At 37.7% G+C, this 14,984-nt stretch overlaps 1 protein-coding gene across 1 annotated transcript in view; it reads left to right on the forward strand.

Moving 5' to 3' along the window:
* LOC114159897 (copine-8-like) overlaps nucleotides 1–14,984 on the forward strand; it is a 98,291-nt gene that overhangs the window by 56,081 nt on the left and 27,226 nt on the right. The window contains exons 7-14 of the mRNA XM_028042151.1: nucleotides 1,662–1,725; nucleotides 3,589–3,692; nucleotides 4,363–4,467; nucleotides 4,886–4,927; nucleotides 8,136–8,211; nucleotides 11,321–11,377; nucleotides 13,721–13,782; nucleotides 14,072–14,118. Coding sequence (XP_027897952.1) covers nucleotides 1,662–1,725; nucleotides 3,589–3,692; nucleotides 4,363–4,467; nucleotides 4,886–4,927; nucleotides 8,136–8,211; nucleotides 11,321–11,377; nucleotides 13,721–13,782; nucleotides 14,072–14,118 — 557 coding nt within the window. The remainder of the gene's footprint in view (nucleotides 1–1,661; nucleotides 1,726–3,588; nucleotides 3,693–4,362; nucleotides 4,468–4,885; nucleotides 4,928–8,135; nucleotides 8,212–11,320; nucleotides 11,378–13,720; nucleotides 13,783–14,071; nucleotides 14,119–14,984) is intronic.

Genomic DNA, 14,984 nt, shown 5'->3' on the forward strand with positions numbered 1-14,984 from the left:
TGCCATGGGTTTTGACCAGTTAGGGTTGACAGTTGTAAACCTGAGTGTTCAAAATAAACATAAAGCCGCTTCAAGAATCAAAGCTTCTTGAGTTTCCAACATTTGAAATGTTAAAACGTGTATAACGTACGCCATAGATCTCTTTTTTAAGTTCTTTTTTCAGAACTTTTGAGTATTAATTATTGCATAGGTTCAGTTCAGCCATTTAAATGTGCATATTGTTCAGTCTTCCATAATATGGAGGAGACGGTCTCTCAATATGAACGTCTTTCGTTGTGTTTGAAGGTGAGGGCTTGTGTGATGTTCGTGTTTTGGTTGGACATCCAAACCATATACAGTGTATATCGTTATGATGTTCGTTCCTAGTTGATGTAGTGGTTGCTTTTTTTAAAAGCATTTGTGTGAGTAACCACTGGTGATCTATTGGGCTGAGGTCAGATTCTTTCTGTCTGCAGTAGTGATGCACAATATATCAACATTAACATCGGTATCGGCTGATGTTGGTCGTTTTTTAACATCGGTTCAATGAGTGAGCCGATATCAGCGTCAGATGTTTATTTGCATTGTCTTGCTGTTTTGCGTTTTCAGAGGAGGAGAGGGTTTGGTCATGTGGTATTTGTGTGGTCTTACGTTTCCTTTACAAATGTGTGCAAACTTTGTCAATATTTCACTACTGTCAAAGAACAGACCAGCATAGAAAATGGTACTTAACCTTTTGAATAAAAAGACAACTTATAATTTTGATGAACATCCACTGCAGGAAATGTGTTGTCATTCTTAAATAACCACTATTTAAATTGATTTATTTTGTGTTTTAATCAATCAATCAAGTTTATTTGCATAGGAAGTTTCAGCAACAAGGCAGTTCAAAGTGTTTTACATCAAGAAAACATCATAAACACATCATGTAGTTAACAATTGTGTAAACTAGCGACAGACATTGCATTTTGTCAAGTGTGATCATTAAAATCAAACATGTTGGTCATTTTGACATTTAAAATTAGAACAAATAAATAAAAAAACATTTTAACACAGAAATGTAGCATTGATGAAAAGTATGTTTAATTCCTTCTTTTAGGATGTTATTTTTAAAACGTACTTATAATTTGACAAATGAGCCTCATCAGAACGCATATTCCAATTTATTGAATATGACTGTATAAATATATATTTAATATCTTGTGCTGAAGGTTGTGTGTCATATCTCGAAAACATCGAAGCCCATTCATTTCTTGTTACTGGTCATGATTGACTGCTGATAGTTAGGTCGTCATGGGTAATGGTATCGTATCATTTATCGCGATACATTTGTTACGATAGGAATCTTGGTTTGTTATTGTCACAATAAATTCCAAATTGATCATGTTTAAAAAAGACTGTCCATATTGTCGACATTGTTAGTTTTACTATTTTCTATATATTATTATAGTCTGTCCAATTATAATAAGAATACATTTGAAATTATGATTAAGTGGAGTTAATGTGTGCGCCTTAGTGATACAAATCACACTTCTTTATGTGACTGGTGTCCTGAAGAAGAATCTTTAGGAGCAGGGTTTGTGTTTGTGCTATTATTGTGCATCATGCAGTAACAGCCGTATAGTCATCACATTATTTTTTTTCTCTGTTTTTTGTTTTTTTTTTCTCTCTGTTTTCTCCAGTGGAATTCCAGGAAAGAAATGTGGCACCGTCATCATTAGAGCAGAGGAGCTGAGCAACTGCAGGGTAAGAGTCAGACTTGAAGCCACTGTCGTCTCCCGTCCCCCGCTCGGCCTCGCTCTCATCTCTCTCTCAGCCGGCTTGTTAGTTTCTCTTTTAAACCAGAAAGTCTTAATTGGCTTACAGTGGGATTCTGTCAGGACTATCAAACAATTTTCACAAACAACTTCTTATGGATTTGGCTTCTGTTGGGATGAATCTGAATACTTTGGATAAGGTGTGGATAAGTTGTTACTAGGTCAACGGTTCCACAGCAGTAAAGAAAATTAGTTTGAAACGTAAGCAACATCGAGTAAAATCTTCTTTCTCTAAGTAGTTCATCAAGCCAAGTCAAAGAGCCCGTTTCACAGAGTGGCATTGGAACAGAAAGAATCTAACCTACAATTCTATCACAATGTATCATCACACTTTAAATGTGAAAAATGTCCTTATTGCAAAGGACGGGAATGTAATTTTGGTTGATTATGACCACATATTATTTTTGTCGTTGACCTTTTTCAAAAAAAAAAAAAAAGGTTAATAGAGAAGCAATGTTGTGACAACTGCTTGAAGGTAGAATTTCAAAGAGTTTCCTAAAGAGACAGAGGCCCAATTTCATGGCGTTAAATTGCAAAGCCAATTTTCTTTTAAGTTGTATTTGATATTTATAGCATTTTTATAACAACTGAAGGTACCATAGTTACTTGATTGTGCAATGTGCCTGGAAAGTCCATAATACTTCCCCTATAAAACAGTGAATCTGGCATTTCACACTTCTGATCACTCGGTGCAAACATGCAGACATTTTCAACTTTACTTTACAGAGTACAGGTAACTAAACCAGTCCAAAACAAAAAAAAAAAGATTCCCATCAGAGCATCTGAGCATTATTTCGTACTCAATGCATCTCGCTATCTGGGACGTGACAACACGTTAAAGAGTTATGAAGTATACTGGTGTAGAAGAAGTACAAGCTATATGGGGGATTCCACTAGCTAAAGCGCGGGCCTCTCAGGGAGTATTGCCAAATTCTGATCGCTTCAGTTGGAAAAAGGTTCCCTGATTTCAAAACCTTTGCCAAAGTGGTGCTTGTAATCCCAGGTTTCCATTGGGGGAGCAGAGTGCAAATTGAGCCTCCAGATCAACATTAAAACTTCCATGAGAAGACGTCTGTCGGAGACAAAAACCCAAAACCTCATGACAACTTTAGACATTTGATTACACACAAGCAGGCGTGGTATTGAGGTCCATGCAGACCAGGTGGAAGTTAAACAATAAAACAATGAAGTCATTGTTTATATGCAGCTACTACCACAGTCTGTTGTTTTTATCACTGCGGAGAAAAAGCATGATGTAGATTTTCTGTGAAGCTTGTTCAGGTTGAATATTACATAAAATGATAGACTATTAACTACATCGTTATCATTGTAGAAATGGGCAGGCCAAAATAAATTGTGGTGGGAATGTTTGGCCACGTAGGTCAAAGTGACAGACAATGAAAAAGTCTCACTCAGCCTCTGGTTGCCGTGACATTTGATGGTGTCTAACTGCAGTAGATGTCCACAGATGAGATTAAAAGTCAGAAAAGAGGTGAAAGTTTTTAACAAACATATGATCCTCAGAGGAATTATTAAATGCAATGTTTAATAATAATATTTCCATCACATGGTTTTGTAATATTGAAGTGTAGCCAGTGGACAATATCACAATCCCTCTGCTTTGTCAGATTGTCAACACATTTCAATGATCTAATGTCACCATGTGCTCTATTTTTGTCTCAGGTCCCTCATTTAGTTCCCTTTGAAAATATTTCCAGACACAAATATTGTGTCTGGATATTTACATCGTTAGTTGTTCTCAGTAACATGTGTTTCTTTTTCTCCTGTTTAGGAGTCGGTGATGCTTCAGTTTTGTGGCAACAAGTTGGATAAGAAGGACTTCTTTGGCAAATCGGATCCTTTCCTTGTGTTTTACCGCAGCAACGAAGACGGGTTGTAAGTCCTTCAAGGCATTTTTTTCCCCCATTTTTTGTTTTGCCTCGACTTGGTGAACTGAGAGATCCAGCCATCTCGATGTGACGCATGTAAGCAACAGAAAACCCAGCCGGCACGTAAAGATGACTGTAACGTACACGGAGGCCAGAGCGCGGCTGTTTTCATGTTCTAAAAGCTCCTATGCAGAGTGACTTGTCTCTGCGACGTTACATAACCCTTGATGATGTATATGTGACATTCTCCCTCCTAATCCCCCCCTTCTTTCATCACGAGGAGGCAGTAGATGAGCCGATAAAACAGGACAGAGTTGACAAGAAGAAAACAAAGAGGGCAGTGATGGAATTAAGTGCAAAACTTTGTGCGGAGGTCACTTTTATCTTTTTTTTTTTCCTGCCCCGCAGATGCTTGTTATTCAAGTCGACTTGAGCGTCTCACACTTAACACGTTCTCTTTAGAGCAGCTGGGTTTGTACTGATGCGACTTAAATGCCCCGCTGCAGGGTATAACAGCAGCACAGCTTGGTAACAAAGGGCCAGTCTGGATGTGGCAAAAAAACAAACAAAACAACAGTTATTGACAAAGAGTGGCATGCATTGCTGGGCTATTATTATGTTTTTCTTTTTTATTTTCTTCTTTTTTTGTCAACGTAACACTTCTATATGTCTCACAGCTACACCATCTGCCACAAAACAGAAGTGGTGAAGAATACCCTGGACCCGGTGTGGCAGGCTTTTAAAATTCCCGTCAGGGCGCTGTGCAACGGAGACTATGACAGGTACAACGCAGCCCACCGCAGGAACCCTGCAAGCCCTCAGCAACTGGTTACAGATAATTGCAGCGTCTTTAGGATCCCGAATTTTAGAGCTGCTGAAGTATTCAGGCGCGGCGGTGATATGTGGCGACATAGAGAGATTAATTAGCTTATGAAATCTCAGGAAACGTGTGAGGAAAAGTCAAAAAGCACAACGACGGGGTTCCGCGCTGCGGAAAAAAAGCTAATCTGTTAGGAAACTTGTGGTGCGTTCCAATTCAAGTTTATGTGGAGACATTCTTTAAAGGAAAATAAAGGAATAGAAGTGAAATAAAATTACACTGTATAAAGAAACTTTTCCTCACACCAGCAGTGAGCTCTTTGAACTGATAATAAATCTTAAGGGTTGAACTTGTTTTCTACCTTTTCTTTCTCTCTACAGGAGCATTAAGGTGGAAGTTTATGACTGGGACAGAGACGGAGGGTGAGGGTCTATTTTATTATGTTATGACCTACATGTTATTACATTGTGGTAATAACATGTAGGTTTTGGTATGCCATTATTTAATTAAATCCATCCCACATTATTGGCTCCTTCTCACCAATAAAACCTGTGCTGAATATATCTACTTGAAGAACTAAGAAGGGCTCACAGTCCCAGATCACACTTAGAGAAATCATCTCACAGCTTCTTGTTTTATAGAGAAAAAGAAGCACGTGTTTAGTGCTATGGGTGACTTTTCTTTTGCACTTTCAAATACATAGAGATTAATCCATATTTTTGGAAAAATTACACCTTTTGTGTTCATGTTTGTTTTTTTTTTTAAATCCCAACAAACTTAATTGGTAGAAAATATGTAAGACCTTAAAGAGAAAGAGACCTTAAACTAAATCCTCAACATCCCAGCTTTACATTCTGCAGCATTCTTAGTCTCTCAGTAGCTGCATTTCCGTTAAATGTGCAATTTAATACTTTAAATTTGCTTGATGGAAACACGGCAATTTGCATCTCTGCTCTTTCCGTAAACATTTTGGTGGTAGAATGAGGTGGTTTTATTTGGCCATGTCGAAATTCTTTATTTCGCAAAACTGCAATGGAAACACTTTATTCACATCACATGAGTCACATGATCAACTGCAGGATGTTGCCACTGATGGAAACCACAAAGAAGAAGACGACAGGAAGTGGTAGGAGGACCACAGCGTGGCATGTTTTTTTAGTGATTTGTTGCGTGAAAAAACTTAATATGTGATTTTAATTGTATTTCTTATTTAATGGAAACACCACAATTGCAAAATTGTCTTTTTTTTTTTTGCTTGTTTTGACATTTGTGGAACATTGACAAAGTTTTGCGCACATTTGTAATGGAAACACAGTGACTTATTCACTAAGCTGCAGACAAAAATATGCCTATGATGAAAGTTGATTCAGTCATTTAGTTTCACTCTCAGAGGTTCACCTAACACTACAAAAGAAACTGTAGACTTGGTTCAAAACCAGGCAAAACGATCAAAAACCTCCCAGTATCGGCCTCCAGAAATTAAAAGTGAAGCCCAGGATTCATGGCGCTGAGAGTCAGAGTCACTGCTGTAACTGGATCAAAAGGCGCTTTAAAAAATGTATGAGTTTAGAGCTGCACATTTATCAAACCACTTATAATTTTTCCTTTGTGTTGGTTTTCATATGGAAATATTGCATTATATGTAGAAAAGAGTGCAATGATTTATTGTGGTCAATTTATTGATTGTTGTTGAAACTTGTCATTTTATGAAAGGTGTGCAGACATTTTAGAGCCATAAAGCGGTCCACATTATTGGGTTGTGTTACTGACTCACCAAGAACATTCAGATAATACTGAGAAGTTCTGTTTTTATGATAATGACTGGGGTTTTGTTCCCACTGGAGTTTATGTACTAGTGTCTGTTCTGCTCCAACAGGAAGTTAACCAGCCTCTAATGTTTTACCTACAGTCCCCTTCAAAAGCATTTGGGGTTTTTTCAGCTCTTTCTAAACGAAAAGCAGAACTGGCATGAGTCAGTTGTTAGTAAATGTGAGTTTTTTTAAAAAAAAAAAATTGGCGTCTTTCCATTAAGCTACTTTATTATTTTTAGTTTCAATTTGCACAATTTTATGGTTAGTGGAAATGCAGCTGCTGTTGAACAGTGTTTGTTTGCTCGGTACATTTGCCCAAGACAAAAAAAGAGAAATCTTAAAACTGCTAAAATAAGACGCCTCTCCGCTTTTGTTCACATTTTGCAAAGAAGGACGTTGCGCTCGGTGTCTTCTTCAGAGGTTTTATTGACGTTCTTGTCGTTCTTGGTACAGCGCCACCACAGGCAAGGGGTGTGAACAGATTTCTCAAAGGGGTTTGGCTTGTTTGACACAGAGTGTATGCGAGCGACACCGGCTGAAAATGTAACAAATGTTGCAATTCTGTTCCAAAATCAAAGCAAGTCTACCAAACTATCTGGTGTCAGAGTCATCTTGAGTTTTCTCCATTTTCTAATTCCCTTCCCAGCTTTGTGCAGATCTGTTTTGTACCTGTTGGTCTCCCCCATGGTGGAGAAGTTAGAGTTTGATAAATTGAGTGCGTGGAAAGGTGTTATCATGTAAGTAATGAGTTCAAACTGGAGCAATTAATAGAAGTAATGAGGGGAGAATAGGAGGACCTCTTAAAGACGGACAAGCAGGGAGAGACAGAATATTCCTGATTGGTTGGTGATCAAATATGTGTAATAAAATAACACATAAATAAAATACAAATCCTATTAAAATCATAAATCTTGACATTTTTATTCAGATTCTGTCTTTTACATCTGAGGTGAACCTACTGTAATAAATACAGAACTCTCTTGTAAGAGGGGAAACTTTAAAACCCTCCACCATGTTTAAGTATCTAAAAGAATATAGCTACCCCACTCACTCCCATATTTACATTCAGAGCAATCAAATATTAATAAACTGGAGCTGCTGCAAACAAAGATAGAGCTTGACTTGTATTATCTTACTGTCACACCGTGAGCAGGACTGTAAAACAAGTAAAAAAAGAAAGATAAATCTTACAAGCTCGCAGTTTGAGAACTGAAAGAAAGGTTGGTATCTCGTTGTTTCCATAACAACCATTTATTTTAAGACTGTTCATAAGACGTGCCAATAATTGTGTACTATATTGCATGCCTTTAAAGCAGAGATTTTTTTCAGACCAAATTGTCTGCCTTTTTAGTGTAAACTACACAAAGTATCTGACTGGATGTGTTTGTTCCACTGAGCTCCTAATAATACTTGACTCTAATTTTAAACACCTTTCATTATCTCCATGAAATTAAAATACTGCCAACTAGCCTCCTGACGACAGAGGCCACACAGCTTATCACTGATACTTCTGATTACTCCTCTAATCTTTTTATGATCCTTATCCTACGGAAGACGATCAGTGCCACTGAAGAAAAAAATAATAATTCTGACTTTAATCTTGTTTTTTTTTTCCCTCTGCATTTTGACTTTTTCTCAAAATGTTTATGTTTTCTCAGAATTCTAACTTTAATCCTCTGACATCAAAAGTAAGAATACTGAGGGTAAATCAAATCTAACGCTTTTTTTTAGTGGCCCTAATCCTCTTCCATATGAATATTTTGAAGTTCGAGTGAAATGTGACCATATTTTTGCTCTGCTTTCTTTTTTTTTTTAACAGACATGACTTCATCGGCGAATTCAGCACCAGCTACAGAGAAATGTGCAGAAGCCAGTCACAGTTCCATGTCTATGAGGTGCTATTCTTCACACACACACACACACACACGCACACACACACACACACACACACACGCCTACAGGCTTTTGTCATAGACGTTGGTATCCATTCAGTCCCTCGATATGACCACACACTCAACCTAATTCCAATTAGAGATGAGGAAGTGCTGGAAAGCACTTTATCTAACGCTTTATCAAAATAAAATAAAATAAAATAAAACACTTGCACGCACCAATAAGCTTGCTACATGTACAGTGATAAAAGCTCTGCACTCAGCAGCAACTTTCAGTGTCGGGCTGATCTGTTCTCATAGATTTTTATTTTTTATTTTTTCAAACATTTCCTGTGAATGCAAACAGACAAAGCCACAGCTGCAGACTTTTATTTTCTTAGTTACTACAAAGACGAGTTCCTCCCGTGTGATTGACAGCGACGGCTTCTGAATAATGATGCTGGTGGCCATTTCTATCTTTGCTTTTTACAGAAAGAAACCTTCACTAATGTGTGCACTGTGAATAGTTTCTGCGGTAGAGCCTTATAGTGTCAGAATATTTTTGACCAAAAGGACATATGAACATTTGAAGCCTAAAAGCAGAGTTACAGCTCCGCTCTTTACAACTAGATATATTGTAACCAATTATGATCGCTGGTTTTTGTAAAATTCTAGCTACACCGCTCGCTAGCTTTTTTGCTAGCTATCATGCCAGCTTCAGTCTAGCATGAAAATTCTCTCAGCATTTTAATAAAACTTGGTTGTAGTCGTTCACTTTAAGATGTAATGCTAACTTACCGTTTCATCCATGGTTTCTGTACAATATGTGACATTGCTTTAGTTGATTATTTTGTAAGTGCATAAAATGAAACACTCCATCTGACTCACTTTTGTTCAGTTTGCCAAAAATATATATCCACTCTCTCACGGTGAGCGGGGGGGGAATCTATTCAGCACCTTTTTTTCCAGACTAAAAAAGGTTTAAGTAGGGGTAGTTTAAAAAACAATTCACTTTAAAGTTTTGCTTTGCTTGTGCTGACAAGAAGAAATATAGCAGCAATTATTCACTAATTAGCAGTGTGAGCATAAAAGCTCATGGAGCCCTGCTGACTTTAGCTTATTGTCTTTTTTCTATGGTTTTATCCTCTGATTAATAAGGTTAAAAAACAAGTTAGATGTAAAAACATTTTTTAAAAATGCATTTTTAGAAATTATGTAGCTTTATGTTATTAAAACTAAAGTTTAATCAGTAATAGTTTTATAACAAATTTATGTCTGGTCATGATTTCTTGGTTAATGTCAAGTTGTCATAACAAAAACATTTTGAATAATGTCAGCTTTGTATTAAAAGTGTCATGATTTACCGAATGACACTTTATGACAACAGTCATAAATATTCATGAAGACTTACTCAAATAAAGTGTTACCATTTTCTTATTTGTCTTTCTTTTCTTAGTAGTAAATTAAAAGAAAATGCTTTGGTTCTTCTCTCCATTAAGAATCAAATATTCCAACATACTTCATCAAACGTCCTACATTGGTCACCCTTTGGTTTATTGTTAAGGTTTAGTTTGGTTTTAGTACTGTTTTTAATTTTGTTTAATCTTTAAATGTATATGTTCTTAAATTAAAACAGCCTTGCTAGCTTTCAATCTGACCAGCTCGATAGATAGAAAGCTAGCTAGCTAGCTGGCAAGCTGTTGGTCATATTTCACAGTTCATGATCTGTTTTTGTGGTATAAACACACTTCTTTCTCTTTTACTGTAGGATGGATCATATATCACTAAAACTAGTCCAATAGATGGATAACCTTTGAAAAGCTGTCCAATGTTCAGAATAACGTGAACAAGATGCTCAGACTTTTATGTACTTATAACCTAATTGTCGGGATTTGAGTTTTTTGTGTGATGGGTTGTTTTCTGTTGTTTTTGGACTCTTGGCTCCTTCCTGTGTCTCTGCCCACCCTGTTGGGTTGTTTTTTGTTGTTATTTGGACTCTGGCCCCCCGTCCTGCGCCCCTCCACCCACCCTTGTTGTGTTTTGGTTTTCAGACTTGTTTTGGGCGTCTAGTAGCCACCCTTGAGGGGGTAAGGGGGCTGTCGGGATTTGAGTTTTTTGTGTGTTTATTTTGAGTTCTCTGTGTTCTGACTCCCTGTGCTGTCCTGTCCTCCACTTGATTGTTCCCTGGTGTGTCTCGTTTGCTTTATTACCCTCTGTGTATTTAACCCCACCTGTGTTCTCTGTTAATCATCGGGTCCTCGTCTCATTTGGTGTCATTGTGCTGTCTCTGTCTTGACGTCCATTCGTTCACCCAGTGCTACCTGTGTTAAGCCTGGTTTCCGCTTACCAGTGCTGCCTGGGTTTTGGACTGTTTGGTTTATTTGGGATTTCATCATTAAACCACCATTATTCATCTTACCTGGGTCTCCAAGCGTCTGCCTTACCACCACCTCACATCACATCATGACACTAATAGAATGACTTTGTGAGTCTCTGCAGTAGAAAGGCCGTTTTTTATTTCCTTTTTATAATCTGTTGAATTACTGAAGTCAGTCTTCTGAGCCTTCCTCATGTCCTCGAGCGTTTACCTAACTGTTCCATTAGCTCTGCTAAAGCATAAACCTCTGGAGACTAAGACTCAGTAAAGCTGCTTAAGAAGAACAACCTCCATCATTTTAGTATAGACAGAAGAGTAGGGCAGCCTTTTTTTCTATATGCTTCAAGTTATATGCCATCAGTTTTCTTCACTTTTCACAGTTCTTTTTTTTCTCCCTCTCTCTGACTATATAGATAGAGTAAAACTTGATATTAAATGTGAGCTTGTTCAAATATATACCCCCTGTGTGCTGCTGTTTTATCTGGGTTCTTTTGGGAGCAGCATCCTGAGGCCTGTGGAAAAATAATTTGTAAAAGGGAGACTAAAGTAAATTTAGTAATTACTTTGCCTTTAATGTGGGGATAGAGATTGTCTATGGTAATGCTTATTAAAAAGGCATTTAGTTCAGCTTTGCTAAATAGTCTGGGTTAATTAAAACTTCAGGGGCCAGGAGTCACTCGAACTTTGACTGTTTCAGAGTCATTAAGACTCAACAATTTTGTTTCAGGCTTTAAAAACAAGCTTATGTCTCCACAGGTACTAAATCCGAAAAAGAAAGGGAAGAAGAAGAAGAAGTACCAAAACTCAGGAACGGTGAGTGGAGACGGTTTGAAACACAAATACTATACAGTATGTCAAAATACATGTGAAAATATTACTGTAGCGATAACAATATACTATGATATACTCTATGATGTTAATTAGAGAAGCAAAAACTCTTGCCCAATTTTGCTGCTAAGAAAAACATTGAGATTATGTTACTTAGCTTGCCAGGTGTGACATTAATTCAATATGTTAATGAATTGTGTCAAAGAGCAATGACTATGAAAAATATCTTGCTAGCTGGGTAGCTAACTAGTCGGCTAGCTACCCGATTAGTTATCGGTCATATTTCATAGTTCATGCTCTATTTTGGTAAATCTTTCCTTATTTTTGTCTTTGGAAATCAATATGTTCTCGTTATCAGCAGTTTTTTGATGCATCTATAATTTTTCTTGAAGTTTATATATCCCGAAATATTTACTGACATAGTAATGGCAGGGTGACCAAACGTCCATATTTCCCGGGACATGTCCGTATTTCACGTCCTGTCCCGGGCGTCCCGGGTTTTTTTTAGAAAGTGAGGAAATGTCCTGTTTTTTTAAATTACCTTCATTGGACCATTCAATTTACAGGCACTAGGGCACTGCGCACGGCGCTGCGTGTCACGTAATCCCTGAGCTGCGTCAGTGCGGGCAGCCCTGTTCTTAATCAGAAGATAGATAGCTTGGCTGTCAGTACGCCAACAACATGCCAAAGCGCAAATGTATGGAGTTTCCCCGCTTTTAGAGTGATCGGTGATCGGCCTCATGGATGATCGGTATCGGAATCGGCAGCAAAAATCCTGATCGGAGCATTCCTAGTAGAAACTCTGTTTTGTCACTGTTTAATTTGAGGAGGGTGGATGCAACCAGGATTTTATTTCATCTAAACAGGAAGTGAGGGAGGAAGGTGGGAGGGAAGAATCTGGTGCATAAAAAGTTGAAAACAACTGGACAGATTGATCATGTCTTAATGAGTAACTGTGGTATGAACACTATTAAAATTGATGGGAATACTTTAGGTTATTTACTGGCGTATCTTGCCAGAAAGAAAATATCTTAAAAAGAAAAACTCCCTGCATCTGTTTCTCGCTTATTAGCTTTATTTATACAGCGTTACAGAGCTCCACTTTGGCTGCCACGACTTGTAAACACGCTTCCACTTTGATCCACTGGAGTGGGGAGAAAGCAATTAGCGAAGGCACATATCTACCTAAAACATCTGTTTGATCAGGCTTTTTAACAGCACCTATGTTGACGGCGAGTGTTTATATCCTCACCATATGGACAAACAATTTGACTGGAACAGCTATATGAAGCTATATGAAATCAGTGACAGTCTAGAACGTAGAGCTTTTGTGGTCATTTACCGTAATTATTGTTTAAATGAAAGAAAAGAGAGATCAAAATCTAAAAAAGTCTTTATCTTTGAAATACTAAAATTAGTTTTACATGCCTGACCTTTCAGAGTCACATAAAGACAGTTACAAATACAGCCTTCTACCACCTGAAGAAGGCTGGTAGAGGCTAAGGGGCTACACTGCCAAAAGACCAAATCTTACTAAGAAATCTTGTCTAATTTTTAGTGCAAATATCTCAGTGCACTTGAATTAAAAGAAAATTAACTTAAAAGGAACTTTTAACCAATATTTAGAAGCTTGTTTTATGTAAATAATTCTTTAATATGGATGAAAAAGTACTCGTACCACTGGCAGATTATTTCACTTATGACATGGGGAAATTTTGTTGTGATAATCAATTTTTTCATCCATGCAAAATAATTATTTACTTAAAACAAATCCTATATCTTGCTGAGAAGTCACTTGTAAGTTAGTTTTATCTTATTTCAAGGGTACCAAGATAGTTGCACTAGAAACTAGACGAAAAATACTTGGTAAGATTTTTGTGATTTTTCAGTGTAGTGCCTCAGCAGGACCCAGAGAATCTCATCCATGTGTTTATCTTTCGTCGCATCGATTAGATCGATGCAGCAGTGCCTAAAATATTAATCAGACACACAAATCTGGAACAAACCTCCAGAAAACTGCAAAAACAGCTGAAACAGAGTTCCTTTAAATAGAGCCAAAAGCCCACCTGTTCAGAGTGACTTTGTACCCATAGTAACTGGAACATTGAGCAACATATTTGCTTTGTATTGACGATTTTGACAATGACTTGACAAACTCCATTAGATGTCACTGGTTTTCACAGCTGTGTTTATAATGTTTCTTTATGGTTTCACAATGTGAAGCACTTTGAAACCCAGTGTTGTTGAAATGTGACATACAAATTAACTTGATGGATTGATTATAAAGTGAGGCTTCCCGTCTTACTCCCGTGCTCTTCTGACTGGCAGGTGACCCTCCTGTCCTGCCTGGTGGACACTGAGCTGTCCTTCCTGGACTACATCAGAGGCGGGTAAGTTCCCACTAACTGGTACGAAGTCGTACAGGATTAGGCAGCAGTGTTGCTCTCATCATTAAATCTTGTGTCACTCGCAGTTATTAGTGTAGACTCTGCAGCGGCTCAGCCGGGCAGATTACCGGCTGCGGCGTTATCTCCCGGCTCCAATAATAAGACAGACAGCTGCCGATAACCTGCTGCTTTAGTTGCTCTCTGCCGCACGCTTTGAAAACACGCCGCGGCATAATCTGACATGATTGATGGTTCCATGTTTCTCCTTATGCCATTTATTTTCTTTTTGTAGGACACAGATTAATTTCACGGTGGCAATTGATTTCACGGCATCAAACGGTGAGTGTTTCACTGCTTCGCTCTTGTAATTGCATCTCCTCAGTGTATCGAATGCATGAAAGTTTGGCAGTTAAAAGATCAGATCTGTGCAAATTGAACTCTTTGGGGAGTTCCTAGTCAGTCAACTTGGCTTAATGACTTAATTTAGCTGCAAAAAAAAAGAAGAATTAGAGTGTAAAATTTGACTGTTAGAAGTTTGTCGTTTCAAACTTTTGAGTTTTACTTCGGAGTACTTTGCTTAGTCAGTAAATCACTGTGCTCGCATTTTTTTCGTTTTTACAAATTACATTTCCAGCCTGTCGGGCTGCTTTTGGAAGCTCTAGCAGTAAACCAGCCCAGATGAGGAACGGCAAGAAGAAGACAGACAAACACAATTAGCTGTTCTGCGCAGAAGACTTTGTCACAGATGATTGATTGACTCTTTCTGACAAAATGTGATTTAGCAGATTAATACGGAGTTAAACAGTTTCAGGGCTTACTTAACAGGAGAAAGAATGGATGAGTTTCTGTACTATAATCAAATCGGACTCCCACCGCGCTGAGTAAACCGAACAATATCCACAACCAGGTTTTCCATGAGCATAAACTAATAATGTTAGTTTAATGCTAGAATCTAAAATTGGTTTCCTTTTTTCTGTTTGCCATTATTTTGTACCACAAATGTTAATAACATGATGTAGATAGAGTGTGGCAGAGCACTCAAAATTGTACCTAGATACGAGTAGCACTACTTTTACATATTTTTTCCTGAGGAAAAAGGATCTTGTGAAAAATTGCTTTTTGACTCTGGTAGAGGAGCCTTAAAGTGGCAGTATTATGTACCATTTTATTACACAATCAAGTAACTGTTACCTTCAGCTGTTATA

This window comes from Xiphophorus couchianus, chromosome 2 (genome assembly GCF_001444195.1).
Source record: "Xiphophorus couchianus chromosome 2, X_couchianus-1.0, whole genome shotgun sequence".
Taxonomy (NCBI): domain Eukaryota; kingdom Metazoa; phylum Chordata; class Actinopteri; order Cyprinodontiformes; family Poeciliidae; genus Xiphophorus; species Xiphophorus couchianus.